Source organism: Marmota flaviventris, chromosome 7, assembly GCF_047511675.1.
Source record: "Marmota flaviventris isolate mMarFla1 chromosome 7, mMarFla1.hap1, whole genome shotgun sequence".
NCBI classification, from domain to species: Eukaryota; Metazoa; Chordata; class Mammalia; order Rodentia; family Sciuridae; genus Marmota; species Marmota flaviventris.
Window position 1 is genome coordinate 73,040,891 of NC_092504.1, and position 27,909 is coordinate 73,068,799.

At 36.6% G+C, this 27,909-nt stretch overlaps 1 protein-coding gene across 1 annotated transcript; it reads left to right on the top strand.

Moving 5' to 3' along the window:
• Nucleotides 1–183: 183 nt before the first annotated feature.
• On the top strand, nt 184–27,801 carry LOC139706360 (broad substrate specificity ATP-binding cassette transporter ABCG2-like). Its single transcript, XM_071614011.1, is given in 11 exon segments — nt 184–350; nt 2,823–2,882; nt 3,491–3,590; nt 4,139–4,216; nt 4,218–4,292; nt 4,781–4,795; nt 14,057–14,193; nt 17,653–17,804; nt 19,230–19,319; nt 19,621–19,868; nt 27,526–27,801. Coding segments are annotated over 11 exon segments (1,398 nt in total).
• The last annotated feature ends 108 nt before the right edge of the window (nt 27,802–27,909 follow it).

Consider the following 27,909-nt stretch of genomic DNA (forward strand, 5'->3'; position numbering starts at 1 on the left):
TTTGTTAGGGTCCTTTATGATCTTAACTTGTTCCAAAAATATCCCAGTACCCTGCCTCACACACCTCATGATCACTTTAGGAAATAGAATAAGTATAATACATAATAACAGTTGACTTTATGTCCCATGGAAACTAGAGAAAAACTCATGCAAATTTAAAAGGAATCCAATGGAGAGGCTCCTATGAATCCAAACAAGAGCAGTAGGTATCAAGACGTGGGGGAGTGTGCGTCTGTGGGAGTCAGGAATACAACACTGGCAGGCGCCCTGGGAAGTCCTCACCCTTTGTCTCCTCTCTTCACCAAGCTGACCCCACTGTACTGCATCCTGTTTAGACCTTCTGTGAGAGGGTAGATAAACCTCTCAGTCAGTCCTTCCTCTTTCTTTGTAAGACTCTCACCTCCAGTGGCTTCAGTGGGACATGGCATCATTTATTTATCTCCAAATAAAATCCAGCTATCAAACAGTAGCATATGGACCACAAGGTCTTAGTGTCCAAGTGTGTACTGTCACATTTAGTATAAGGACAGTTACAGCTACAAGATCTTCAGACTTGTTATCTTCTAGAAACTTCTGTTTCACCTCCTGGATAAAATGAAGTGTATTATCTAGTGCCAGCTGAGCCTAAGAACTAAATTCCAGTCAGACCCTGCTTAAACAGCAAGGTCTTTCCAGTCACAAACCCAAGACATTGAGGTATTAATCAATAAAATATAGGAATACTGGTTCAGGAGGGTTTCTGACCAAGTACAGACTTCATTCCCTTCTTGTAAAAAACAATCTTATTCATAGACACCAGGATGCAAGCAGAAGGTTGAATAGCAATTTCTCCCTGTACTTATCATCCATCCCTGGTTTAAACAACTACTACACTACTAACTTTGAATATGATCCACCAAATATTTCCTCTCTGTATATAAATTAAATGTGTAGCTCAAAATCAGATATTCACTCTTGTCAGCCTCCTATTGAGTGTTAGAAATGGACAGATCTAGTGACATAAAATCAGCAACAAACTAGATCATCTCACCAACAGGATCAATCAAGTGTGTGTAATTGAATATAAAAATGACAGCCATAGACATTTTGCTTAACAATGGGCTGCTTCTGTGATGTTCCCATAAGATTATAACAGAGCTGGAAAATCCCTGTTGCCCAGTGACATGACAGCTGTCATCTGTTGTCAACATCATGGCAGCTGTTCTAGCAAGTGCACTACTCATTAAATTTGGGGTGTTGCTGGTATAAATAACCTACAGTACTTCTGTCATAAAAAGTATAGCATGAAAAGTTATGTACCATACATAATACTCAATAGCAATGGTAAATGATGATGTTACTGGTTACATGTTTACTATTCTATAGGTTTTCTTTCTTTCTTTTTTCAGACTTTGTGCATGCTAATCACCCACTCTAACACTGACCTACACCCCCAGATATGCCCAGTCATTAGCATGTTTTTACACTGGCAGAGGAAGGTTACCACAAGGGTAAGATTTTTCTGTGTCACAGCCTGCTCCTGATTTACCACACTCCCATTATGGTAGTCCAGTGATTGAATGAGATCCTCCCCAGTCAATGAGCCAAGTGAAAATCACATTTTACTTCAGTCCCCAGCAGCCCTAGTATCATTGGGAGACAGAGCAGGTGCCTCAGACCATGAATACCAAACTCATAGTGGATGTGAATGCTGTGGGGCAGATGTGCTGAAACGATTCCACTGTAAAACAACACATCTTGATGTACGTAGCAATTCTGAAGAGAGACTGGCATAGATACCAGAGTTGTGAATGGGTGAAATCAGACTGCTGTTTCGTCATTTCTGTGCAATTGAATTGTCCCTGCCCTTAGTTCTCCTTCCTCTGTTTCTTTCCTCTTGATAATTTCACCTCTTACATTTACGACAAAATTCAGCTTTATCTTGAGTGTAGCACAGTCAGTAATCACCTCCTTCTACTCTGAGTGTTCACTACCCTCACACACACACTTAATATGATTGAAACATACTTGTGTCTGTTCTGTGCATCCCTAAAGTACTTCCAGGCTAGAGGGATGTCCCCAAATTCTAAACTGAGCATTTTCCAGTCCATTTAACAGACACTGAACAAAGCAGTAAAATCTATCCTGGGTTGGTTTCTTTTTTCCTTTCTTTTTTTTTTTCTTAATTGGTAACATGTTTTTCTCAAATGTAAAGAACAGGTGATAGCTTTTTATACTCTGGAGTGCTTTGTTCCAGTCTTTGATTTCTACTTAAGATGTGCTGATTTTTGTTCTGATTAGATTTTAAAAGTGAGGACACTACTGCTGATAGTCTACAAATCTGTGGTTCATTAATTGTGTGTAACTTGACTGGGAAGCAGGTGAGGGGATTTGAAGAGGCTGATCATCAAACATTATTCAGAAGCTGTTTTAAGAGGAGTAAGAGTCATGGAGATTATTCATAAGAAATAGCTAATTATTTCATGGACTGTGGACATGAAATGTGTCATTTCCCAAAAAGGATTAGTGGTCTGAAGAATAAATGAAAGGAATTTTCAGGTAGCTAACACATTTTTATTATAGGTCCTAGTGATTGATATCCCTAATATACTGCACTACTTTTAATCAATTAATTTTTTTCTTTAAGATTTGGTGCTTGTTATCTGTCTGCAATTTCATCAACCTTTATTGAATATATTCGTTGCAGCCCCTAAACCTATAGAACTCTTTTTTTAGGTTTATTTATTTATTAATTTTTACTTTACACACAGAGTTATGAAAAATTGTGCTATATAACTCTTTAAAAAGTGAAATAATAAATCAGTATAATTTTGTGTTTACAGTGGGATCATGAAACCTGGCCTTAATGCCATCATGGGACCCCCAGGTGGAGGCAAATCTTTGTGAGTACAAAAGAAAGTGTAAATAAGCCTTTTTGATGCAGTTTCAGTGTGCTTTTAAACATCACAGGCATTTGCTGTGCTTACCTTGTCTGGTTCTAGGTCCTATGGATGACCTGCATTTGGACTATCTTATGGTTTTAATCCTAGGACCAGGAATTCTTATTAAATTTAGCTTTACTAACACAGCATGATAAAGTGATTAGCATATAACAGTTGGCCATATTATGGGCTAATGAGGAAGGAAGAGAAGGGAATAATATTAAAAGTGAAGAGAAGGAGCAGAAGGGTTCTGTGAGGACATGCATCAGAGATACAGGAGTGTATTGCCACGGTTGGGTCCATTAAGGTGAAGGTCATTTGGGAGGTCTATACTGGATTATCTGGTGATATCTTGCTTTAATGTTTTTTGGCTTTCTTCTAGCACATGATGAATAGGAAGGTAAGAATTTGTGTATGTGCTTGCATGTACAGACTCACACACACACGTGTTCAACTACAGAACTTGGCTAGTTCATGTTCTATTTTGAATGGAATTTGGATTCAGACTAGGTGAGGGATGTGGCCTTTGTTGGAAGGAAAAATCTCACAACATATGTGTCCTTTTATAGGCTATTAGGTCTGTTAGCTGCAAGGAAAAAACCAAGAGGATTATCTGGAAATGTTTGGGTACATGGAGTACCCAAATGTAATTCAGGATATGTGGTACAGGTAAGTATGAGTGGGTTCCCCTGTTTCTATATGGGCAAGAGCCTTGGTTTGTAGTATAACATGCTTCCAATTGAACATGATCAAGGAACCAATTTTATTTACACCAAATTTACATAATCTCCCTTAAGATTGACAGAGAAGTTAAAAGGAGAGGAAGAAAGGGCCTGGAATATGAACCTGTAGGCAATGGTATCAATTCTAGCTTTGATATCATTTACACAAGGGTCTACTGTTGCCCTTTTGCCCTTCCTTCACCTCTCTTTTTCTCTCCAAAGATGTCCCATAAAATCCTCATACAAAGCATTCTGGAAGTGTTTAGAAGTCACCGTAATCACCAGTGCTCCATCTGGGTTTGAAAATAGGGAAGGAAAATTATTCCCTGGGCCTTGAAGCTCTTTGTGGAATCACTGAAATTTTAGAGTTGAAAGTTCATCATTACCTAGAAATTTTCCTTGGGTTTGTTATTTTTGTGAATTAATTTACATTCACTGGAGTGATGGTCTTAGAAAAGATTCAATGTGACTCACTGAAACCGCATTTCCCTTCAGGATGATGTTGTGATGAGCACCCTGTCAATGAGAGAAAACATACAGTTCTCAGCTTCTCTTCGAATTCCAACAACTATGTCAAAGTAGGAAAAAAAATAATCCAATCAGCAAGGTTATTGAAAAGTTAGGTCTCTGTGAAATGGCAGATTCCGAGGTAATGTGAAAATTCCTGACAGAGTCATAACCAGGAAAGAGGATTTCCCCGTGTTATCAAAGTGACCTTAATCAGAAGTTAAGATGTGTGTGGTCAAAACTGGCTGCTTTCTGTGAAAATGAAAAAAAGAGACCAGATTCCCACTTCAAAAAAGTGAAAAAACAATCTTAACTGTGGTGAATTCTGGGAATGGAGTTGGTCTATGTGGAGAGAGCCCCAAATGGCTTTTCCATGGTCCTCCCATCCTCACTGTTCAAGAAACAGATCATTTGATGTCTTTTCACTGACTTTTCTTCTTTTTGTTTATCTCTTTCCTCACTTAGCTGCTCTTCTCCATCTCTTTCCCTGGGGACCATTGTTATATTGTTTTTTGAAATATACGTCAGGACTCAATAAATGAAAAGAATCCAGGAATTCTTTTTTATGGGTTCTTTTTTTTTTTTTTTTTGTATATAACATTAGGATTCATTTTGACATAATTAGAAAAGCAAGGAACATGTTTTGTTCTAATTCAGTCCCCAATGCTTTCACTTCCACTCCTCTCTGCCCCTGTACGCTTCCCTCTGCTCTACTGAAACTTCTGATATTTACTTAGAGTTTTTTTTTGTTTTTTTTTTTTTTTAATTAGTATCTTGTGGATATACATGATTGGGGGATTCATTGTTGTTTATTCATATATGTACATAAGAAAGTTAGGTGTGATTCATTCCACTGTCTTTTCCAATCATATCCCTCCTCCATACCCTTCACCCCCTTTAGGCTATTCCACTGAACTTTTAATTTTTTTAAATCACCCATATTCTTATTTTGGATTAGCTTTCAAAAAAACCTCAGCTTTTTGAGACAGTCTACTTTCACTTAGCATGATAGACTTCTGTCTCTGTCTCTCTCTCAACCCCCTTCTCTTCTGCAGCTGGCTGCTATGATCCTGGTAATAAAATCTCCGACAGGTAAACAGTTGTTTTGGCTTGTTGAGTTTATGGAGCTTTACAGTTATAGCACAAGACTTTCAGGTTGAAGTTATATTTTCCTTGTCCTTCCCTTTGTCTCTGTCTTTTTATATCTTACTCATTGATTTCAATGAAAATATCCCCCTAAATTCATGTGAGAGTACATTTGTTTCTCAATTGCAGCCATCAATTAACTATAGATACAAGGGTTCAGCAAAAATTAATTAAAAATATTCAGTAAGAATAAATAACTACATTGAATTTACCACATGAATTTATCTGTCTTCCTCCTGTAGTAAGAGGAATGGTTTATAGGGTTGAGATCAGGCAATGCATAGTACATATTTTTATTATTTATGAGTTTTGTGTTACATTCTTCTATTTATACCTGAAAGTTCAAGTCCTCTTTCTCGACACCAATCCAAAAATGAAGAAAAAAATTTTGAGAAAAAGAAAAAAGTGTTTATTGTTTTGCTAGCAAAGGAGAAACACAGGGAACTCCTTCCCAAAAGCTGTGATTCTGTCCATTTGCAGGAACAGGGGGGTGATTCCGAGAAAATGAGATGAGAGAGGAGAGATTAGAAAGGAGAAGTTTAGGGAAAAGATTAGGGAGGAGAAGTTTAGAGAAAAGAAGATCAGAGAAGAGAAGTTTAGGGAAAAGAAAATCAGGGAGAAGTTTAGGGAAAAGAAGATCAGGAAAAAGAAAAACATGTAGTCATAGTATCAAATGAAACCCTGTTACTTGTTATTATTATTATTTTGTGGTACTGGAATTGAACCCAGAGTGTTATACCGCTGAGCTACATCCCCAGAATTTTTTTTTTTTAATTTTTCAGTTTTGAGGGAAAGTAAAAAAAAAAAAAAAAAAAAGAAAGAAATCTCAATGTATTTTTAATTTGCATTTCCCTGATGCTAGGGATATTTAACAAGTTTTCATGTATTTGTTGACAGTTTGTATTTCTCCTGTTGAGAAGTACTTGTTTAATTCCTTTGCCCATTTATTGATTGGTTCATTTATTTATTTGGTGTTACTTTCTTTGGAGTTCTTAGTATAGGCTAGATATTAATGCCCTGAGGAGCACATGGCAAAGATTTTCTCCCATTCTGCAGGTGTCTCTTTATGCTCTTAATTCTTTCTTTTGTTATGCAGAATTGTTTTAATTTGATGCCATCACACTTATTGATTTTTTTTTATTTTATTTTTTGCACTTTAGGAGTTTTATTTAAAAAGTCTGCTCCTGTGTTGACATGTTGGAATGTTGGACCTGAATTTCCTTCTAGCAGGTGCAGGGTTTCTAGTCTAATTCCTAGGTTTCCAATTCAGTTTGAGTTCACATGTGTGCAGAGTGAGAGGTCAGAGTTAAATTTCATTCTATTCTATATGCATTTACAGTTTTCCCAGACCACTGCATAAAAAAGGCTATCTTTTCTCCAGCATATATCTTTGACACCTTGGCTATTATGAGATAACTGTATTATGTGGGTTTATCTCTGTGTCTTCTGTGCTATTTGATTAGTCCTCATGCTTGTTTTGGTGCCAGGTACCATGCTGTTTTTGTTACTGTAGCTCTGTACTATAATTTGAGGTCCAGTATTGTGATGCCTCCTGATTTGCTTTCCTCACTTAGAATTGCTTTGGCTATTCTGGGTCTTTTATTTTTCCAACAGGATTATATAACTGCTTTCTATAGTTCTGTGAAATTTGTCATTGGAATTTTGATGAGAATTGCATTGAATCTTTATAGTGCTTCTGGTAGAATGGTCATTTTGACAATATTCGTTCATCCTGTCTTATGATATGAGAGATATTTCTATTTCTATGGTCTTTCTCAATTATTTTCATAAGTGTTCTATAGTTTTCATTGTAGAGATCCTTCATCACTTTTGTTAGATTGATTCCCAAGATTTTGTTTGTTTTTTTGTTTGTTTGAGGCTATTGTGAATAGAATAGGCTTCCTAATTTCTTTTTTAGCAGATTATTTATTGGAATATAGGAATGTAATTGATTTATGGGTGTTCTTCTTCCATCCTGCTACATTGCTGAATTCACTTAGGAGCTCTCAAAGTCTTCTGCTGGATCTATTTGAGGCTCTTCTAAATATAGGATCATATCCTCAGCATACAGAGGTAATTTGAGCTCTTCTTTTCACATATGCATTCCTAGAGATTCCTTCTCTTGCCTGATTTATCTAGCTAGAATTTCAAGGACTATGTTGAATAGGCATTGTGAAAGCAGGCATACTTGCCTTGTTCCTATTTTTAGAGAAAATGATTTCAGTTTCTTTTCTTTCAGCCTAATGTTGGCCATGGGTTTGTCGTATATAGCTTTTAATGTTGAGGTAAATTTCTTTTCTCTGCAGTTTTTCTAGTGTTTAAAACATGAATGGGTGCAATACTTTGTCAAATGTTTTTTCTGCATCTATTGTGACAATCATGTGATTCTTATACTTAAGTCTATGTATGTGGTGAATGACATTTATTGATTTCTGTATTTTGAACCAACTTGCATCCCTTGAATGAAACTCACTTGATCTTGGAGCACTATCATTTAATGTGTTTCTGTCAATATCTTCAAGATTTTCTGGCTTATTGGGGTATAAATTTTCAAAATAGTTTCTGATGGTTCTCTAGATTTCAGTAGTGTCTGTGGTGATATTTCCTTTTTCATCCCAGATTTTGACAATTTTTTGTTTCATCTTTCTTTTCATTAGTTTGGCTAAGGGTTTAATCAACCTTGTTTATCCTTTCAAAAATCCAACTCTTTCTTTTGTTGACCACTTGAATTTTTTGTTATTCTCAACTTCATTGATTTTTGCTCTGATTTTAATTATTTTCTATCTTCTACTGATTTGGGTGTTGGTTTGTTTGTTCTTGTTTTTCTATGGCCTTGAGATAAAATGTTAGATTGTTTATTTGTTATCTTTCTATTCTTTTAATGTATGATCTAAATGCTATGAACTTTCCTCTTAGAACTGAGTTCATACTGTCCCAGAGATTTTTGATATGTTGTATGACTATTGCCATTTACTTCTAATTTTTTTTATTTCTCCCATGATTTCTTCTGCTATGCTTTCATCATTCAAGTGTTTATTATTCAATCTGCTGGTGTTAGAATGAGATCTTTTTTTAATCTTATCACTTATTTCTAACTTCATTCCTTTATGATTTGATAGAATGCAAGGTATTATCTATATTTGCAAAGATTTGTCTTGTGACCTAAAATATGGTCTATTTTAGAAAATGCTTCATGTGCTACTGAGAAGAAAGTGAATTGAGTGATTGATTCATGAAATATTCCATGGATATTGATTGTTCATTCCACTTATTCATTGTATTTTTTAGTTCTGTAGAATCTTTATTTAGTTTATGTTTGGATGGTCTATCCAGTGATGAGAGAGGTGTGTTAAAGTCACCCAGTATATTGTTTTGTGATCTATTTGGTTCTGAATATTGATAAGGGTTTGTTGGATATATGTAGATGTTCTGTTGTTTGGGACATTAATATTTATGGTCATTATTTTGTGGATATATGATTCCCTTAAACAGCACGAAGTGACATTCTTTGTCTCTTCTGATTAATTATGGCTTAAAGTCCACTTTATCTGATGTGATAATTGCTACCCCTAATTGTTCATGAGTACAATTTGAATGTTATGTCTTTTTTATCCTGTCACCTTCAGTCTATGGATGTATTTGCCTCTAAGGTGAATCTCTTGTAGCCAGCATAATGTTGAGGCTTGTTTTTTAATCCAATCTGCCAACCTGTATCTTTTGATTGAATAATGTTAGATCATTTACCTTCAATGTTGTTATATAGAGATGACTTTTATTCTGTGACATTTTGTTTTATTTCTAATGTTTAAAGTGGACTTGATTCTTCTTTATCTATTCTACTAGTGCACTTCATTCCTATGCTGCTTTTCGTTTTTATTCTTCATTTCTTCTTCATAAAATATTTCATTGCATCCTGTAGTTCAGGCTTACTAGTTATGAATTCTTTTGGTTCTGTTTAATCATGGAAGGTTTTTATTTCATGTTTAATTCTGAAGCTTAATTTTGCTGGGTATAGAATTATTGGTTGACATCCATTTTTCTTTCAGAGCTTTGTATATAATATTTCAAATCCTCTTGGCTTTAGGGTTTGGGTTGAGAAATCAGCTATAATCTGTATTGATTTAGCTCTAAATGTGATCAGCCATTTTTTTTTCCTGCAGCCCTTACAATTCTATCCTTATTTTGGCATTTCATTATAATGTGATTAGAGTGGATCTATTGTGATTTTGTATAATCTGAGTCCTATATGCCTTTTTATTTGAGTTTATATTTTATTCTTAAGGTTTGGAAATTATTCTGATATTATTTCATTCAAAAGATTGTGCACCCTTTAGCTCAAATTCCAGATTCTTTATCTATCCCAGTGAATCTTAAATTTGGTGGTTTAATGTTATCCCATATTTCTTGAATATTCTATTCATGGTCTCTTAACATATTTTCTTTATGGTTAATTTTATTTTCAAGATTATATACTTTGTCTTTGAGGCCTGAAAATCTATCTCCCAAAGTGGTCTACTCTATTGGTGATACTTTTATTTCGGTTTCTTTAGTGTTTTATTTCTAGAATATCCATTTGGTTTCTTTTCAGAATTTGTGTATCTTTATTGAAATAATCTTTCATTTCCTGTATTTTCTCTCTAATTTCACTTAATACATCTTCATTTAGGTCACAGAGCATTTTAACTGTGAACTTCCTAAATTCTTCCTCTGATATTTCCTCCACTGTAGTGTCAATGGACTCAGTCGAAGCATTATGGGCTGTTTGGGATGGTTCATACTGTTTGTATGTCTACCCATCTATAGGTGTAGTTCTCACTTCTTTTAAGAGAGGGACTACTTTGTGAGTTTCTTTATCTTAAAGGACCTGGGTTGGTAGAATATCCAGATATTGTTTTTTAAGTCCACATTTGATCTCTGCTGATCCCAATATATATCAGCACTACTTTCAGAGATGCCACTGAACCCTATTTATTATCATCACTTCTGAGCCAAGTCTTATGCTCCTCAACTTTATGAGCAACTAAAATTTGTGGCTGTTGTTTTCCATGGTTCTTCAAATCCAGGTGTAAACGTGGAATAAGTTTCTGGACTAGGTAAAAAAAAAAAATAGTTATTAAGTTTAGTAAATATACTAGAGCCTTAAATGAGGGCTAAATAGGGGGAAAGAAGAAAGGTTGGGCAAAAATGGGTAGGGAAAAGAGAGAGTGAAAATAAGAAAGAAATATAGAAAAGATATAAAAGCATAATTCAGGCCCATGTATAAAGGAGTAATAGATGGATGGTGTATATTTTTAGTAGCAAATAATGCCAGAGAATGAATAGGTGTAAGAGGAGCATTTATCAGCTAGAGATAGGAAAACAAATATTGAAGATCAATTTTAATTAAATGCTTTATATCATTAGATGAAATACATCCAAATGGTTTGAAGGTACAATGTTGGTTATTGGGTAGGAACTATCATTCAAGTTAAGGAATTGTATATGATCAAAGTTTGTGTTAGAGTTAATTTATAGTAAACCATGCCTAGGTGAAAAAAATCTTTTTGAATCTGGGTTTGGATTTCAGTGGGGTTTGGACATTTAGCAGATTACCATCATTCTTTGGCTATGGATCTGTCCTGATTACAGGGGCATAGTAGTAAATTTGTAAGGTGCTGTGAACCTCCACAACTGATTCTGGTTTGTCAGCTCAGGGGCCTGAAGCTGACTGCTTGGAGGGTGCAGTGTTGGATGTTGGTTGTTTCTATTGTGTGCCGGAGATCAGGATGCAGGTTCCGGAGTGTGCCTATGAGTACTGTGGCTCACTGTGTACCTGTTCCCCTCCATAGGATCCTTTTAATGGTGCTGAAGATCCTGGTGGTTGTCTGTGCATACATGACTATGAGTGCAGGAATTCTGTGGTTTGTGGTGCAGCTGTCTGGATTTGGGAAGTGGCCATGTTGATTTAAGGGGATGAATTTAAAGGGCTGAAGGTGCCATGAGATGACTGTGGATTCCAGCTCAGTTTCCTTTTCAGATTTGGTTTTAAGGTGGTTTTTCTGTTTTTAGGACTCTGCTTTTCCTGTCACACTTAAATTTTTGTCTGCCTTTCTACTTATTTTTAAGTGGGTAAGCTTAAGATTTTTTCTGCTCCCACCTTTCTCCTTCACTCGCCCCTCCCCACTTCACCTACCTGATTCGATTTTAAGGTTAGGAGACTCTGCACTTATTTTCTACTCTGGTAACTAAACTTTAAGTCTCTCCAGGTATCAGATTTTGCAATATTGCTTCTTAAAGTATTTTTTTTGTCATGCAAATCTCACTTCTGCTTTTCCTTCACTGCCTCTTTCTGTGTTGAGAGGTGTTTGGGACTTTCTAGCTCCCTTCCACCATCTTCACCAATCTAATCCAAGGATTCTTGCTCTGGGATTCACTTCAGTGTATTTTGGCTTCCAAATTATATTTGGTTACCTTAGTAGTTACTTCTCATTCATGTAATGATTAAGTTATTTTTCTATAGCCTTTTTCTTCTCTCATCCTCTCCCTCGCACTCTGTATTTTTTTCTTCCCCAGTATTTATTTCCAGACTCTGACATGTCCCTGTCTTTGAGGTATTAGAGATATAGTTGTGGACAAGAGGAACACAATGGAGAAAGTAAATCTTCCTTGTGTGAGTTGTGCAGGATCATGCAGATAAAGGGAGACAAATGTGTCAAGTTTACGGTTGATTATTAGGTGTAGGTGGTGTGATAAGTAGACATTAGGAGCTTAGTGCAAAAATAAGCTATTTAGAATGTATTATCCAGGGGGTTGGTGATGTGGCTCTTTGGTGGAGCACTTGACTATCAATTATGGGGCTCTGGGTTCAGTTCCCAGCATCACAAAACAAACCATCAAACAAAAACTGTAAGCCTGTGGTTCACCCTGTTATCTCCCTCCTTAGAGGCAATGAAGATAGTGGGTTCTACTGGCTGTTGTTTCCCATGGTCTTTCCTGATAGCCTCTCATGATTAGTGTATTTTTTTTAATAACCTGGGATGCCACCTTTCACCACTTATTTGTGTTTGTTGATTGACTGTGTTTACTTTGGAACTAATTTTGTGTTCCTAGAAAGGCACTTTCTTTACTGTCTTATTTAGCTCCAAGCAGGTACTTCCCTGAGTTGCTTGCTTGGATTTCCAGGGGAAACATATAACCGCAGTTGTTGGCATCTTAGAATCATATAAACTAATTGATTCAAATAGTTTATTTTTGTGGCTCTTAGGATATTTTAAAATAACAGAAATGTAGAAAAATAGTCTGATTACTCAAATGATATGATTGATTATGTAATAATTAATGTCACTTTATCATTAATATAATTTTCTTCAATTTCTCATTTGCTTTCCTCTCCTCACATAATTGCAAAAGGAAATTAGTACATTTCCTTACCTTACCAATACCATTATCAATGATCAAACTGGAAAATGTCTCCATATCGTCACCTGTTTCAAGTCCATCTTTTTTGTGACAATCATTTATATTATTAAAAATACAGTAAACAATTGCTTTAGACCCATGATTGATGAAGATTTAATACAGATGATTTTTTTAAATTTCATGATTCTTATGGTTTTCTTGGTCTTAAATCTTTTTTGTTTAAAGGTAGTAAATAAACATGGATATAAAGGAAAGATGAAAAATAGGACAGACATTTATTTAACATTCAATACCTTGTTGACTTTTTTTCTTTGTAAATTATTCTCTGTTCAGTACTGACTAGCTAGTCAAAATCTGAATCCCATAAGACATTATGTTATTGGTCATAATATCTTACTTAAAGTAGAGGAAAAATTCAAGAAAAGTCTCCTTTGGGAAAGGTTTCCTAAAATGCCCAGCAATTACATTTTAGTAGCATCAAGTCCATATTTATATTCAAGTCTTTTTTTAGTTTACAATAGTTATACAGAATAATAGATTTCATATTGGCATATTTGTACATGCATATAACATTTTGGTCAAGGTACCTAAATGTCTTTTATACTTCATTGGTAAATAGAATCCAATCAAGGGCCATGGGTAGCATTTAATTATGATCTGTTTGTAGATTTCAAATTCCACATCTGTTTCCTACTTTTTACCTCCCCCAAATCTTCTTTCTCCCTTACCACACATTTATTTGTTGTAAAGATTGGGCCAGTTGTCCTGTGGATTATCCGCTTACCTGGATTTTTCTGAAAAGATGAATCAGGTGTACCAAGGTAAGTTAGGTATACAAAGCATAATTTTGGGAAAAATATTAAACTGAAAAGATGCTAAAATGGTATGGTAAAAAACATACCTTCCTGGCCCCAAGTTGACTCTCTGTTTATTGGTCCACTTGGGATCATTTTGTAGAGGTGGTGTGTCAGAGGGAGGTGGTTAGAACACACTAAAAGATCACTACAGGCAGTTTCCTTTTCCTCTCCTATCTTAATAGGGATTTCCTTATGTCAGAATGGTATTCTTTAGTGTTGTAACTTATTATCGTAAAACTAAATATTTGACTTGGTTAGGAACATAAAGGACTATTAAAAGCCTGAGCTTCATATCAGGTGCAGTCACTTGGCAGCTCTGCACTGGGGCTCAGCTTATGCATGTGGTGAATGAGAGACCTTCTCCTTTTCCCAGGCATCATTTCCATGATGTACAAAATAATGAGCATAATGAGATAACATGTCTTTTTGAAGAATGGTACAGATAAATTCACCAAATGACAGTGACTACACTCATTCATGTGGATGATAATAATTTGTGTTTCAGGTGAAATCTAAAGGAGAAAGAAAAATGGTTAGTATAGGAATGGAGCTGATCCTTGATCCTTCCATCTTGTTCCTGGATGAGCCCACAACTGGTTTAGACTGGAACACAGCATACAAGATTATTAAACTCCTGAAAAGGTAAATGCTATGGCAACGTTGTTTTTTCATTTATTTACTCTCTGTTCATTGCTATGTACCTGGTATTCTTGGTGCAGAGGATCCAGAATGTTAAAAAAATGTTTCTCTTGGTTAGTGTGATACAGTCAATAAATAATAAATGGTTCAAGAAAGATGAAACGAGAGCATAGGGAAGGAAGTTCATGTGAAGTTGGGAAGCTTTTAAAATAGCAGGAAGGTCAGGGAAGACAACAAGCATGGGACACAGGAGCTGAGAGAGACAAAGAAAGAGAGACAGAGAGACAGAGAAAGTGAGATATGCTATGAATTTAGCAGAGTTCTAGTTGGAAGAAGCAACCAGTTGCCCTGAGGCAGAGCATGTCGATGTGTGTGGAACATGACAGAGGCCAGGACAGACCTTGGTACTAAGAATAGTGGAGGTTGGCTGGGGGCTTAACAAAAAAAAATTAATTTTCTTATGGCTCTGGAGGCAGTAATTTGAGTTGATGCATCCTCAGGTTTGTTTCTTCCTTAGCCTCTCTCCTCGGCTTGTAGAAGGCCATCAACTCTGTTGTATATTTTTGCCCTAATCTGCTCCTAATTGGACAGGCAGATGAGGACCCTCAATGACCTCATTTAAAGACCTTTTTGAAAGCACTATGTCCAATGTGGCCACATCCTGAGGCACTGGGGGATAGGATTTTAACATCTTAGTTTGGGGAGGACCAAGTTTAGCCCTTCATGGGTGGATTCGGACATGGGGTGGAGTGGATCTGGTTGCAGACTGCATTGTCCTCAGAGGCCATGTAAGAAGTATGGCTTTTCCTGTCACTAGGGGACATGAGGATGTTTTGAGAGTTCTAGAGCAGAACAAATGCGGTATACAAGACTGTGCTGTAGAGCAAGGGTGAGGGAGGACCCCATGAAGGACTCACTGAAAGATGAAGGAGTTTTGACTAGGAGGATCATGGTGAGAAGTGGATGGTTTCTGGGTTTGTTTTCAAGGGAACTAAGAGAATCAGATCAGGACTGGACCTGGGATGGTAGGATCCAGACAAACTGCTAAGATTTGGGGCCTGAAGAAGTGGAGGAATGAAATTTAAGAAATGATGTTTCCTTTTATCAAGATAGAAAAATGTTTGGAAATATTTATAGGAAAATTTTCAATAGCTCAGATTTAGACATCTCATCTTTAAAACTATAGAAACATTTCCTACTGATAGAAAGGATCTAAGAACAAAACAAGTGAACTCCTACTCTTCTCTCCTTGATTTCACTGCATCTACAGCCCCTCCTTCCCTTTCTGATGCTCCCTACATAGTTTCTATCTGTCATCATGCCCTTTCACCCCAAATACCCCCTACTGCAGACTCCAATCAGGGAGGACACATCATCATCTGCACACCCTAGACAATAAACATGACTTTCCCAGAATCCAATCCAGAGCTGCTCAAAATTCCCCAGTTATTCCTACTGTCTCTATTTATATTCTGCCTCAGAATCCTCTCCAGAAACATACTTTTCCTGTCTTTTTACAACCTGGAGCAGTTCATTTGGTGACTCTCCGCTGCGTGCATCAGGTGAGTGTTGCATGAAAGGATGCTGAGTTATCAGTGCAACATACCTATGAATGCGCCCCCTATAGGTGGTAGCAGCTTCAGCCCTCTGATTGTGGTGGTGTCAGCCTCCATCATCTGATTGTGATGGTGTCTACTGGGCCTCTCTGCTCTGAAATTATCATTCTTTACCCTGAGAAATAATTAGCATTTTGTGGTCTTATGCCTTGACCTGACCAGTAGGAACCTCTTCCATGTGGCTTTTGTGTTTTCACATGTCCTGTACGATTCTTTTACAGTACTTTACTTCATGGTCACGATGCTATTTATGGCTTATCATGTTCATCTCCTGAGTGAGCACTTTCTTCCAGCGGTCCTGGTTTATTCTGGTATAGTTAACACTTAGAGATCAATATCTGTTTGTTCAGTGTGCTCACTGATCCTAGAGTGGCATTGCTTCTAGGTCCATAGTAGACAGACCTGGGAAGTACATGTATAAATGTGTTTGTGTGTGATGTATGTATATACCCACACATAATATTAATATACTTTCATGTTTTATTTGGAAATATATTAAATAACAATATGAGCCTTTGTATATGTGTATGAGTGTGTGTGTGTGTGTGTGTAAAAAAATTATTTTTATTTTTTCCTTGCTGGGGATCCTCACCTAAGGCTTGTACATACTATGTACCCACTGAATTAATGAACTACATCTAGACTTCATATCTATTTTTTCTATAAAAATTCATGCATAAACAAAGATCTATAACTATTATTGTTTATGTTAGTGTGTATATATTGAAAAGCCCATGAGTTCATAAAAATATTTGTGATTCCAATCTGGCACCACTGTCTTATGTTTAGTCTTTGCCATTTTCATGTCTGTAAGTGACTTTGGACAGGGAGAGCTTGGGCTGCCATTATCTCAAAATATTTACTTACTTGCTCAGGGAAGTACTTTAATTTTTACTGGAAACACTCTCCCAGTAGTTCTGGTCACTGCTTTTTTTCCACTATCCCTGGAAACTCCTCTGCTCCATCTTTTTCAGCTGCTAGACATACCATCATTGGGAATTTGGATATTCTATTTACATCACCTTCAGACTGGGTTATCACTCTCCTTTTTTTGTTTACAAGGAGCCATTAGCTACTTTTAATCCACATTTTATTGAAATTATAGATTCTTATCTCATGTTTCTCTAGAAGATCCTTGGATACATTGTTAGATACACAAGGTCCTTATCAAATACTTAAATTAAAGTGATTCTTCTCTTAAAATATTTTAAATAACAGTTTTGAATAGTGATTTTGGCCTTTGTGTCTTCTACTCATAAGTAATAATTTATAGTAATAGTTTAGCAGTGTTCCTAGCTTTGCATTAGATCAGAGCTTAGATCCCAACCTTTCCCCATTAGTAACTGTGAGCCCTTGGTCAGTTGCTTAACTTTTAAGCCTTACCTGTAAAAGGAGGAAAATAATAATATTAGACTTTCCTTATAACAACATTGTGTAAATGGAAATGAATTTCACTCTAACTCATTTAGCAAATATATCCTGAGTGCTTAGTAATAATATTAGAGTATCTGCAATGCTTATTAAGGAATACAGATTTCCTATACATACTCCCAGAGATTGTAATTCCCTGTCTGGGAAAACTATGTAGAAACCTGCATTTTCACTAAATTCTAGCCAATTCTGTACTTTGATGTACCAAATTTTAAGAATCTTTAGTCTTCTGAATAAAAGCATTGGATTTAGCTTCCCCAATTCTCAAGTATATAATATAAGTTGAAATGAGAACTTTGTAAGAGAAAATCAAGTTGATCTGAGATAAAATGCTCTACTGGCAGGAATAAAGCATTTTACCAAGAAGTTTCCAGTTCAGATGTTTAATGATTCATTATTTTCCCCTTTAACTTAGCATTTCTGAGCAGGAAAGAACAATCATCTTCTCCATTCATCAGCCTGTGTACTCTATCTTCAACATGTTTGACAGTCTCACCATATTGGCCTCAGGAAAACTAATGTATCACGGTCCTGCACAGGAGGCTTTGGAGTACTTCAAATCAGCAGGTGTGTTTGACCTTTTCATGCACTCGATTTTTCATTCATACACTCCTGAGGAGAGCAGAGCAGGCAGCAGGAGACTACTTGATCTTTGCATAGACCTAACTGGATTTTCACCACTCCAAAACATTTTTGATCAGTTTGGTGCCGGATTTTTTCTTCATTTTGCAGAACTTGCTTGTTGTTCAGGGTTCTCTCTTTCTCTTCTCCTATATGAGTATGCATGGTGTGTGTGTGTGTGTGTGTGTGTGTGTGTGTGTGTGTGTGTGTTGGGCCTTTGTCTGTTCTCTTCCCAGGTGTGGTAACCTTTCCCTAATAGTTTAGTAATTAACATGATATATTTATAGCTAGTTATTCTGTTAGTTGAACATTTTTGAAAAGTCCCAAATCATTGCCTTTTCGACCATGCAACAAATTGTTGTTTTCCAGTGTTTCCCCTGACATGTGATCTTGCTCTGTCTCTCTGAGGGTTCATGAGATGCTGCTGCATTTTCTAGTAACATTAGATTGAAGATGTAAGTCTTGAGTGGTGTGAGTGACTATTAACTCAATGGAACAGCTGGCCCTGAATCTGACGTTAATGGGCCAACATTTCCAGGCTGCTTGGTTCTTTCTATTTCAGATTAAATATTATGATTTCTTTAAAGGCTTTTACATCTTCTTCTTTTTAGAAGTTTTTGGGTATTATTATAGATGTTTCTCCATGACCCTAAATCAAATTGTTAATATTATCTTTCTCAATTTGTTTTTATTAAATTTTTGTTGTTTAAAAATAATCAAACACATGTGAATCTGGGGAATCCAGGGAAGATGAACTAAAGAGCCATGCATAGGTCAAGTTTAGATGATTGTGCCACAGGAAGTTGAGGTGACTGCTCAGGCATGCTGTGCTAGTTATGTTCTCTTGATAGTGCTTCTCTGGGAATTTGTTGTCAATTTGGAATTATGTCAGCTTGAGTTGTGATTATTTGGATCTCTGGATTAAACAGTTTGCCAAGCAATCCTTGCTGATGTGCCTCCTGCCATTCCAGTATTCTCTAGGAGAACTCAGAGTACACAATACACACAGAAACTTAGTGTTTCTTTCTGGACCTATATTTAGATTTTTGAAGGAGTACTGATAAATACCAGAGCATATTGATAGCTCCTTGGGGATTTATGAGAAGTGAAAACTAATAATATAAGATGTTCTGAAGATTTCAAAATATTTTGAAATATGCTTTTTTTTTTTAACTTGGGGACTGAGTGGTTGAAATATTGTGTGACTGAATAAATAAGAGGAAAGGATGAATCAGTAAAGGAAATAGAGAGCAAAAAGATGAGGAAAAAGTTGTTGAGTCTGTCTTCTCTAGCCATAACTCCATCAGACTTATTGAGTTTTCTCTATTTTCCAAGACCTAGGTTGAGTTCGTGGTGTGTCTTCTTTTCTAGGTAACAAACGCGAATGCTATATCATCCCTGAAGAATTCTTCCTGGATATCATTACTGGTATAATAAAGAGAGAGTCAGAAGACCATGAAGGTATGTGAATAGCTTACATTTACATATTTTTGCCAAATTGAGTTGGTTGAGATTTAGCAATGCAGTAGCTCATTAAAACATGGGCTTGTGAATTTACACATTAGTGCACTGGCCAGAAAGATTTTTTTGTTGTGAGTAAGTGTATTTTTATTGACTTTACAAATTATCATTTCTTTTTGTACTCAAGTTTCAGATTTTAGGAGTTATACAAATAAGAGTTCACAGAAAAACTGGTGAAACCAGTAGTAATCTGTTATTAATGAGGTAGTAATCTGAGGCCTGTTATCTACTTTTATTCCAGCCAACAACACTGAAATGCCTTTAGATAATGAAGAGTCAGTCATAGAAGCATTAGCTGATTTTTATACAAAATCCCCCATCTGTGGAGAAACAAAATCTGAACTACAAGGACTCTCAAAGGATCAGAACAAGAGGTGCTTATTCAGGGAGGAGATCACCTATGTTACCTCTTTTGGTCATCAGCTCATAGGCATCACCTGGCGTTCATTCCAAAGTTTGGTTCCTCATCCCCAGCCCTGGATAGTTCAGGTAACTGACAGATTCTTCTAATTATGCTCTGAAATAATCATGTGAGAGCAATTTGTTCTGATATGGACTGCTCCAGGATTGTTTTATCTTCTACCCATCCTCCCATTTACTTGTCATTCCCACTTTATTTGAGATATAGTCAATTGAACCAGGGTTATGGTTCGGATATGAAGTGTCCCCAAAGACTCCTGTGTTGAAGGTCTAGTCTCCAATAATAGCCTTCAGAGGTGGGGCTCTTGGAAATTGGTTGGATCATTTGACCGCATCAAAGGATTGATTGATTGAGTGGTGGATTATAGCTTGATAGGAAATTGGGAGGTGGAGAAACTGTAGGAGGTGAGGCCTAGTTAGAAGAAGTAAGTCACTGGGGTAAGGGGTGCTGTGAAACAGTTCATCTTCTCTCTGGCTGCTTCCTTGCCCTCTCTGCTTCCTGGCTGCCTCGAGGTGAGGAGCTCTGCTTTATCATGCCCTCCTGCCATGATGTGCCATGTCACCTCAGGCCCAAAACTACTTAGCCAGCACACCATGGACTGAAACCTCTGAAATGTGAACAAAAAAAAAAATCTTATCTCCTGTCAGGGTCTGTGTTTCTGTGACCAAAATACCAGAAAACAACTTCAGGAGGAAAAGGTTATTTGAGGCTTATGGCTTCAAAAGTCTCAGTTCATGGACAACTGATTCCATTGTTCAGGGCCCAAGGTGACAGAGCACATGCCATGCTTAGGAAGCAGAGATGAGAGGGAGAAGGGGCCTCAGGAAGAACAACCCTGTCAGGGCATGCTCCCCAGTGACCCACCTCCTCCAGCCACACCCGATTTGCCTACAGTTACTTCCATTCCAACTAGGATGGACTGATTAGGTTATAGCTCTCACAGTTCAATCATTTCACCTCTGAATATTCCAGCATTATCACAGAAGATTTTGGGGGACACCTCATATCCAAGTCATAACCTCCCCTTTAAGCTGATTTTCTTACATATTTTGTCATAGTGATAAAACATTGAATAACACAACAGGTCAGACATAATTAAGTTTTTACTTGTGCAATGCTTTCTTAAGTGTTTTCCTGGACTATATAACTCAAAAGTTTTGATGATATAAACAAACTGTAATGGAAAATCTTCATCAAAATTTCATTTTTTAAAAAAAATGTTAAGTAAAGACAATATCAACTGAATATGGCATTTTCTAGTAGCTGTCCACTATCATTTATTGATTCATTCCAAAAATTCAACCCAAGAGTCTGTGTTCCATTTTGAGACTCTACTACACTAGTGAATGAAATGGGTAAAAATAAAAACCTCCACTGACATAGATCTTAATTTCTATGAGGACAGAGGGATAATAGTTGAATACAGAAAATACGTAGCATGCCAGATGGTAGAAGGGACTAAGAAGGTTTAAGGAGAGAGAAGGTTTAAGGAGAGAGGGCAGAAAGTAGACCAATGAGTATTGGTTTGCCCTTGATATCAGGTGTTGAAGGAACCCAGTGTTATTGACTACACCTAAGGGTAGTTTGTTCTGTGCACTGTCTGAGGGAAGAGCCTGAAGGCAGAATGCTGTTCCTTATAATTAACCCTCCTCATGAAGAGATTCTAATATTGGTAAAGCAACAGATGTCTCAAAGAATGTGCAGATTATGCACAGGAAGTAACCAGACTGAACAAGGCTAATCTCTGTCCACTTAACTCCCTTAAATAAGACATGATGATTTTTTTTCTTTTTTTTACTGGTTCGGTGGTAGTGATTATCACTCCTCTGGGCTTTTTGTTTCTCCCCAGTGCTGGGGACTGAACTTAGGGCCTCACACATGCTAAGCAATTGCTCTGCACCTGAGCTAAAAACCACAGCCCATTTTTAAGTTATTCATAGCCCGATGCCACACAAAACACTAGTTCTCTCAGACCATTTATAAGAAAACAGTTTAGCTGGTTGTTTGGGGATTATTATTTTTATTATCAATCATTGAGTTTCTGTGGAGTATTTAGATGTGTCATGTTGTTGGCTCTAAATAACTGACTTCTCAACATGAGCACCACATTTTTCATATTTAAGTACTGTTGCTCTCCAAGTGTGCCTAAGCATCCCCTTTCCAGTCATATTGTCCATGCTGCAAACATTTTTGATCCTGTGCTTTGGCATTTCTCTCAGAAAACAGGCACTTTGGTTTCTTATCAAAAGTAACATATTATTCTTTAATAGTAGATCTAATGTCATTTGAAAAATTGTCAGGTGAGTTAGATCCATGAATCTAATTGCCCATTGTTCAACAGTGACATGATGTTTGTAATGAGTTGATTCTTTAGATTTATGCATTAGGTTTTTCTTTCTTGCCTCTACTACTGGTATGCAATGTTCAAGACACAAAATGTAGTTATGGGCAGGCATTATTAAAACATGGCTACTTGTAATACACCAGGATTGTGCGTGTTTGGGGTCTAGGCTTCCTTAAGGTGCAGACACTAGGCCAAGAGGCTCCAGGTTGCATGTTCAGCCTACTTGCCTCATCAGTGAACTCAGTTCCACAAAAGGAATCCCAGCAATGTTCAAAGAATAAGCAATCTCTAAAATAAAAGTAGAACCCTGTAATTCCCTGTGTTTAGCAGGACAACTCTTGTCCAGGTTTGTAAATGTTGGCATATTAGCTGAGGAACAAGCAAATACTTTCTGGTAAAGACCCAGAAGGTAAATATTTTGCACTTTGAGGGCCACATATAGCATTTTTCTCAAATACTCAACCTTGCCACTTCGGTATAAATCTAGCCACAGCTAATATTTATTCAATAATGAACATGACAGTGTTTAAATAAAACTTAATTCATAGACAGTGAATTATTAATTTCATAGATGTTCCATATTGAGAGAAATATTATTCTTGAGATTTTCCTCCCAGTTATTGGAAAAACCATTCTTAGTTCAAGGGCTAGTGCTATTTGTTCTATGGGCTATAATTTACTGACTCTTGTCAAAGGGTTCTTATTCTTGTATTATGATTATTTCTCTAAGTTTTTGAAAATGGAGTTGCTAAAATGTATTACATCTTCCTTCTGATAATCCTGTATTTATTGCCTTACTACTGTCCTTTGTTTTGGACTAGTCATTTATTGGCATGATTCAGACTCTCTTATCTCACCAGAAAACATATTGGAAAGATCTACAATGAATGGATTCTTTTAAAAAGAAGGTTTAGTGTTCATTTAATGTGCTATGTTTTCTGATCAAATCAATTTGAACAACATTGTCATTAATCACTCAGAGTGTCATTGTTTCTATTTGCATATTAAACAATTAAAGAGTTAACTATGCATCCTCTTCTTCCTCTTTTCCTCTTCCCCTCCCTCTTCTCTTCCCTTCCTCTCCTCCTCCTCTTCCTCCTCCTCCTCCTTCTTCTTCCTTTGTGAAAGCTGCAAACAATCCATAGAACACACCTTGAGAAATGTTGTTTAAATACATCTGAACAAAAGCACAATAAAATGGTTGGAGAATTTCTTATTTTATCTGTTTTGAACAGAAACCAGAGGACAGATGCACAAAGCTCATAGATAATGTCATTTGCTCTGTTGTGAAATGTCCAGTTTGCTCCGTGGTTTTCTTTTCCTTTGTACAAGAAGGAATAACACACATGAACCTTGTAAAAGCATGGCGTGATTATGGATTTATTATTTTCTCAGGATGTTTGGAAATTGGCTGAAAATAGGAAACATCCTAAGATAATATTCAGTCTTAGTATAAGATGCCAAGTTTGGATGCAAAAGAAACAAAGAATGCAGAGCATCTGTTTTGAAGTTTGAATATCTTTAAAGTTATACTGTGAGAAAGCATAGAATCTTGTATACATGTGCATACTACATGTCAATAGAACCATCTGCATTTATTTTGAAAGTCTGATCTGTTGAAATGAAGTAGAGCATATTCTGAGGGTATTGAAATATGGCAGGACAATGTTTTCCTCCCTCAATTTCTCTTATTAGCAAAGGGATTTTAAGGACATCTCATAGGTGAAACATTTAAATAATACTGTTTCCAGAATCTGGTCTTTACAAACTAGTCTTTACAGATCATGATTCTATTTTTGCATTTTTGTTTGACTTTTTGTCATAAGTGTGCTTTACAAATTAGTTCATGGCATGATATTGTGGTAAATTTGAGGGTTTTTTTTAACTTTGAAGTTTCCAATAAATGTGGTAAGATTTTTTTCTTTATATTACAATTTTCTCAATAATTATATTCAACCTAAGAAGAATTTTAAGAAAAATTCTCCTAATAGACTATATTACAGTGTAACCCTTCACCTTTTGAAATTAAAACTTTCTTAAGCCACTTTTTATTCTACAAACAAGTGTGATATTGGTCCATTCTATCTGGGGGCCTTCACATACAGTGTGTAGTTAAAGATGGGCAAGAATGGCAAAGAATTGGAGGCTCAGGTGTGTCAAGTAAAGTGTAGGCATTGGCTGGGATTGAAAGACAAGCAATGTCAGAGGAGATGGTAATGGAACCTTTGAGCGTGCTCAGCTGGCTGAGTGCTTTAGTAACAATGACAATGTATTTTCCAGTACAGGTGGGGATATCCCACAGGTTGGATACGAACATGTCCTTAGCATTCAAAATTCCATTGTTATAATTTGTGTGTGTGTGTATGTGTGTGTGTGTGTGTGATTAAGTTTTGTTTATCTGTTAATTTTGAAGTAATGAAGATCAAACCCTAGGTGTGGCACATGCTATAACAACATTCTATTGGTGAGCAGTATCTCTAACCCTGAAATTTCAGGTATTTCTAATGATTAGAGTAAAGCCACTTGTTTTCACTTGAACCTCTTGAAGCACAAAGCTGCAATTTCACTGGCATGACAGTTGAGAGCTCAGTTCTAGTCAAAACTCTGATTTTGTTTCTGAAATTACTTCCCCATGCCTGCATTGTTCTGCTGTGCACTGTGCCTGGAGGAAACTTAGCTTGTCTAGTCCTCTGCTCTCTTGTCCTATCAAGTGTCCAAACAACAGAATCCTTACATTTTCAATTTGATTTTTAAAGCAGTGGGACTCAGGCCAAGTCATTTAAGGTGTGCATTTTAGTGGAGTAATTTGATTGGGTAGCCCTATATTTTATAACAAAATTTTACAACTCTTTTCTTTTTCTTTTCATTTTTCTTTTTGACAAGTTAATTGGCACATTGATTCTGGGACTCGTGGTAAGTGTCACTTTTCTTTTGCTGAGGGATCACTGTACTGAAATCCAAATTAGGTAAGTAAATTTGGATCTTGCTTTTGAGAAAATTCTGTCTCTTGGTTCAAGCTCAGGGACATCAGATAAGAATTTGAATTTATGACAATGCAGGGTGTTTCTCTTTTACTATGGGACAGCATGTGTTAGTGTATTGTAAATCAATGGAGGAATTACTTTGTGGTTTCACACATATATATGTGATGGTAAGTTACACACATCTCCTACACAACTTAACCATTTTTAAGTGCACAGTTTGGGGGCATCAGATACATTCACATTGTCAACTGTCACCACCATCCAACTTCAGAGCATTTTTTTCATCTTCCCAGGGGAAATCTTCAACCCACCTAAGAGTAACTACCCTCATCCACCTCTGCCACCTTTGCAACCATCTTTAACTTTCTGTCTCTGAATTTGGCCATTCTAGGAACCTCATGAATGTGAAGTCTTACAGTATTCATCTTTTCATGACTGCTTTAGTTTCCTTAGCATAATGTCCTCAAGTTTCTTCTAAATTATAACAGGTATTATAATTTCTTTTCATTTTTAAGGTTAAGGAATATTCTATCATATGTGTATACAACATTTTATTTATCCACTCCTCCATTGCTGAAAATCTGAGTTGCTTATACATATTGGTTATTTGTGTGATGCTGCTATGGGGGTCCACATACCTGTTTGAATCCTGTTTCTAATAGGGCTTTGGGACACAGACCCAGAAGTAGAATTTCTGTATCATTTGAAAATCTGTCACTTTTTTAAACCACTACCATACTCTCTTCTACCTCATTTTACATTCTTACCAGCAGCACACAGAGTTTTAATTTCCCACATTCTCATTAAAACTGTTTATTTTTTGTTTTCTGATATTACAGAGATCACTAGATCTTTGGAGATATGTGTTTTAAGTCCTTTGTGAATTTTAAAATAGGATTATTTGTTTTTGGTGTGTTTTATTGTTGTTGTTGTTGCTAAGCTGGAGATCTTAATGTATGGGTTTTTCATCTCTTTTCAGATACATGATTTACACCTATTTTATCCCATTCCATGGGTTTCTTTTCTCTCTGTTAATAGTACCTTTTTATGCACAGATGGTTTTAATTTTGATATAGTCCAGTTGATCTGTTTTCTTTGGAGGATTGTAAGCCAATTTTATTGATGCTTTTCACTTGCATGACTTGGGAGTATAGGACACATGATGGGATTGAGTTGTTCCTGCCTCTCACGTGGATAGCTCTTTATCAGTGTTATGATTCTTTCTAGTTTCAGTCATAATGTGTCCTAAAAACTAGCATTCCAGGATGTCATTTTAAACAGCTGCATCATAGTCTGAACCCAGATTCTGAACATCAGAGTCTAAGGGGTTCTCATCATAATTCATATAAGGAGAACCACTCCTTGCTAGGCTCCATTATCAACAGCTATGGCTCATGTTACCTCTTAATGGCCAGAGGAGTGGATGGTCTCATCCTTATTTTACTATTGATAACATTTGAAGAATTTTATATTGAATCTATTTTGATAACTAGAAAAGGCTTGATTGCAAAGCTCAGTCCTTGTCCCAGATGCTAGTCAAAATAATGAAAACAGATTTTTGTGAAAAAGAAAAAATGTTTTATTGATTTGCTAGTATGTGAGGGAAAGAGCAGACTAACATTTCCAGAGCTATTGTCCTCTCTTCGGGGGGAGGGGGGGGACAAAGGGCTATTAAAGGAAAATTCTGGGACCAGATTCCAAGTGTGACTTTTTTTTTTACACAGTACCTTTATTTTATTTATTTATTTATGTATGGTACTGAGGATTGAACCCAGGGCCTCACACATGCTAGGCGAGCACTCCACCACTGAGCCACAACCCCAGCCCCACCTAGTGTGACTTTTTTATTCTTGTTAATGGGCTGAAGGATATGATAACCCAGCCTGGGACAGGAAGAATATTAGAGTAGAAAGGTTCATACTCGATGCCTAAAGTAGATCCCTGTTACAGGCCCACTGTTCATTTATTTATTTATTCATTCTAATTAGTTATACATGACAGGAGAATGCATTTTGATTCATTGCCCACTGTTTTTGAATGAATCAATAACCATAAAAGTCAATTCATTACTCAAGTAAAGTGAATTTTTCTGCTTATTTAATCAGATACTCTTTTCCCATGAAGAGACAATTATTACAGCTGTTTTCCAATGTTAAGTCACTTTTTTATCTTCTAAGGACAGAAACGTTTAGTTGTTTGTTTGTTTGTTTGTTTTTTACAGCTCTGCTAGTACTTGGTTTATGTCCTGGGAAGATGTCATTTCTTAACCAAGTTCAGTATATGCCACAGTCTGGCTGAGCACAAATCAGGAGCCACTGAAGCAGGAACAAACTTTATTTCTGAACTCCACCAGCACACTCCACACATGCTCCCCACTCCCTGGGAATTCTCCCAAAGCCACGCCGCTCATCCAGGAACCAGCAACTGGAAAATATCTCTCCTCCAGCACTTCCCCAACCAATGGGAACTCTCTGGGAATCCCCGGGAGACCTCAACTGGAACTCCTCGAGAACTCGCTGGCATCATCTCTCAACCACTACTTCTGGCAAAAATGCCATGTGTCATCCCGACTCGGCTGTGGCCCTCAACAAGTATACTCACAGGCTCTCAAAGTCATGCCAGGAAGCATTTAGAAATATTGAAAATCTGTCATCAATTGCAATAAAGAAGTGAAATGCTAGCTATTAAAGTTTTTAGTAGAAAAATCCAGAGTAATAAAGAGGAACTTTAGCAGAAGGATTCTTAAGAAATTGAACACTAACCTTATCTTAATTTATATTT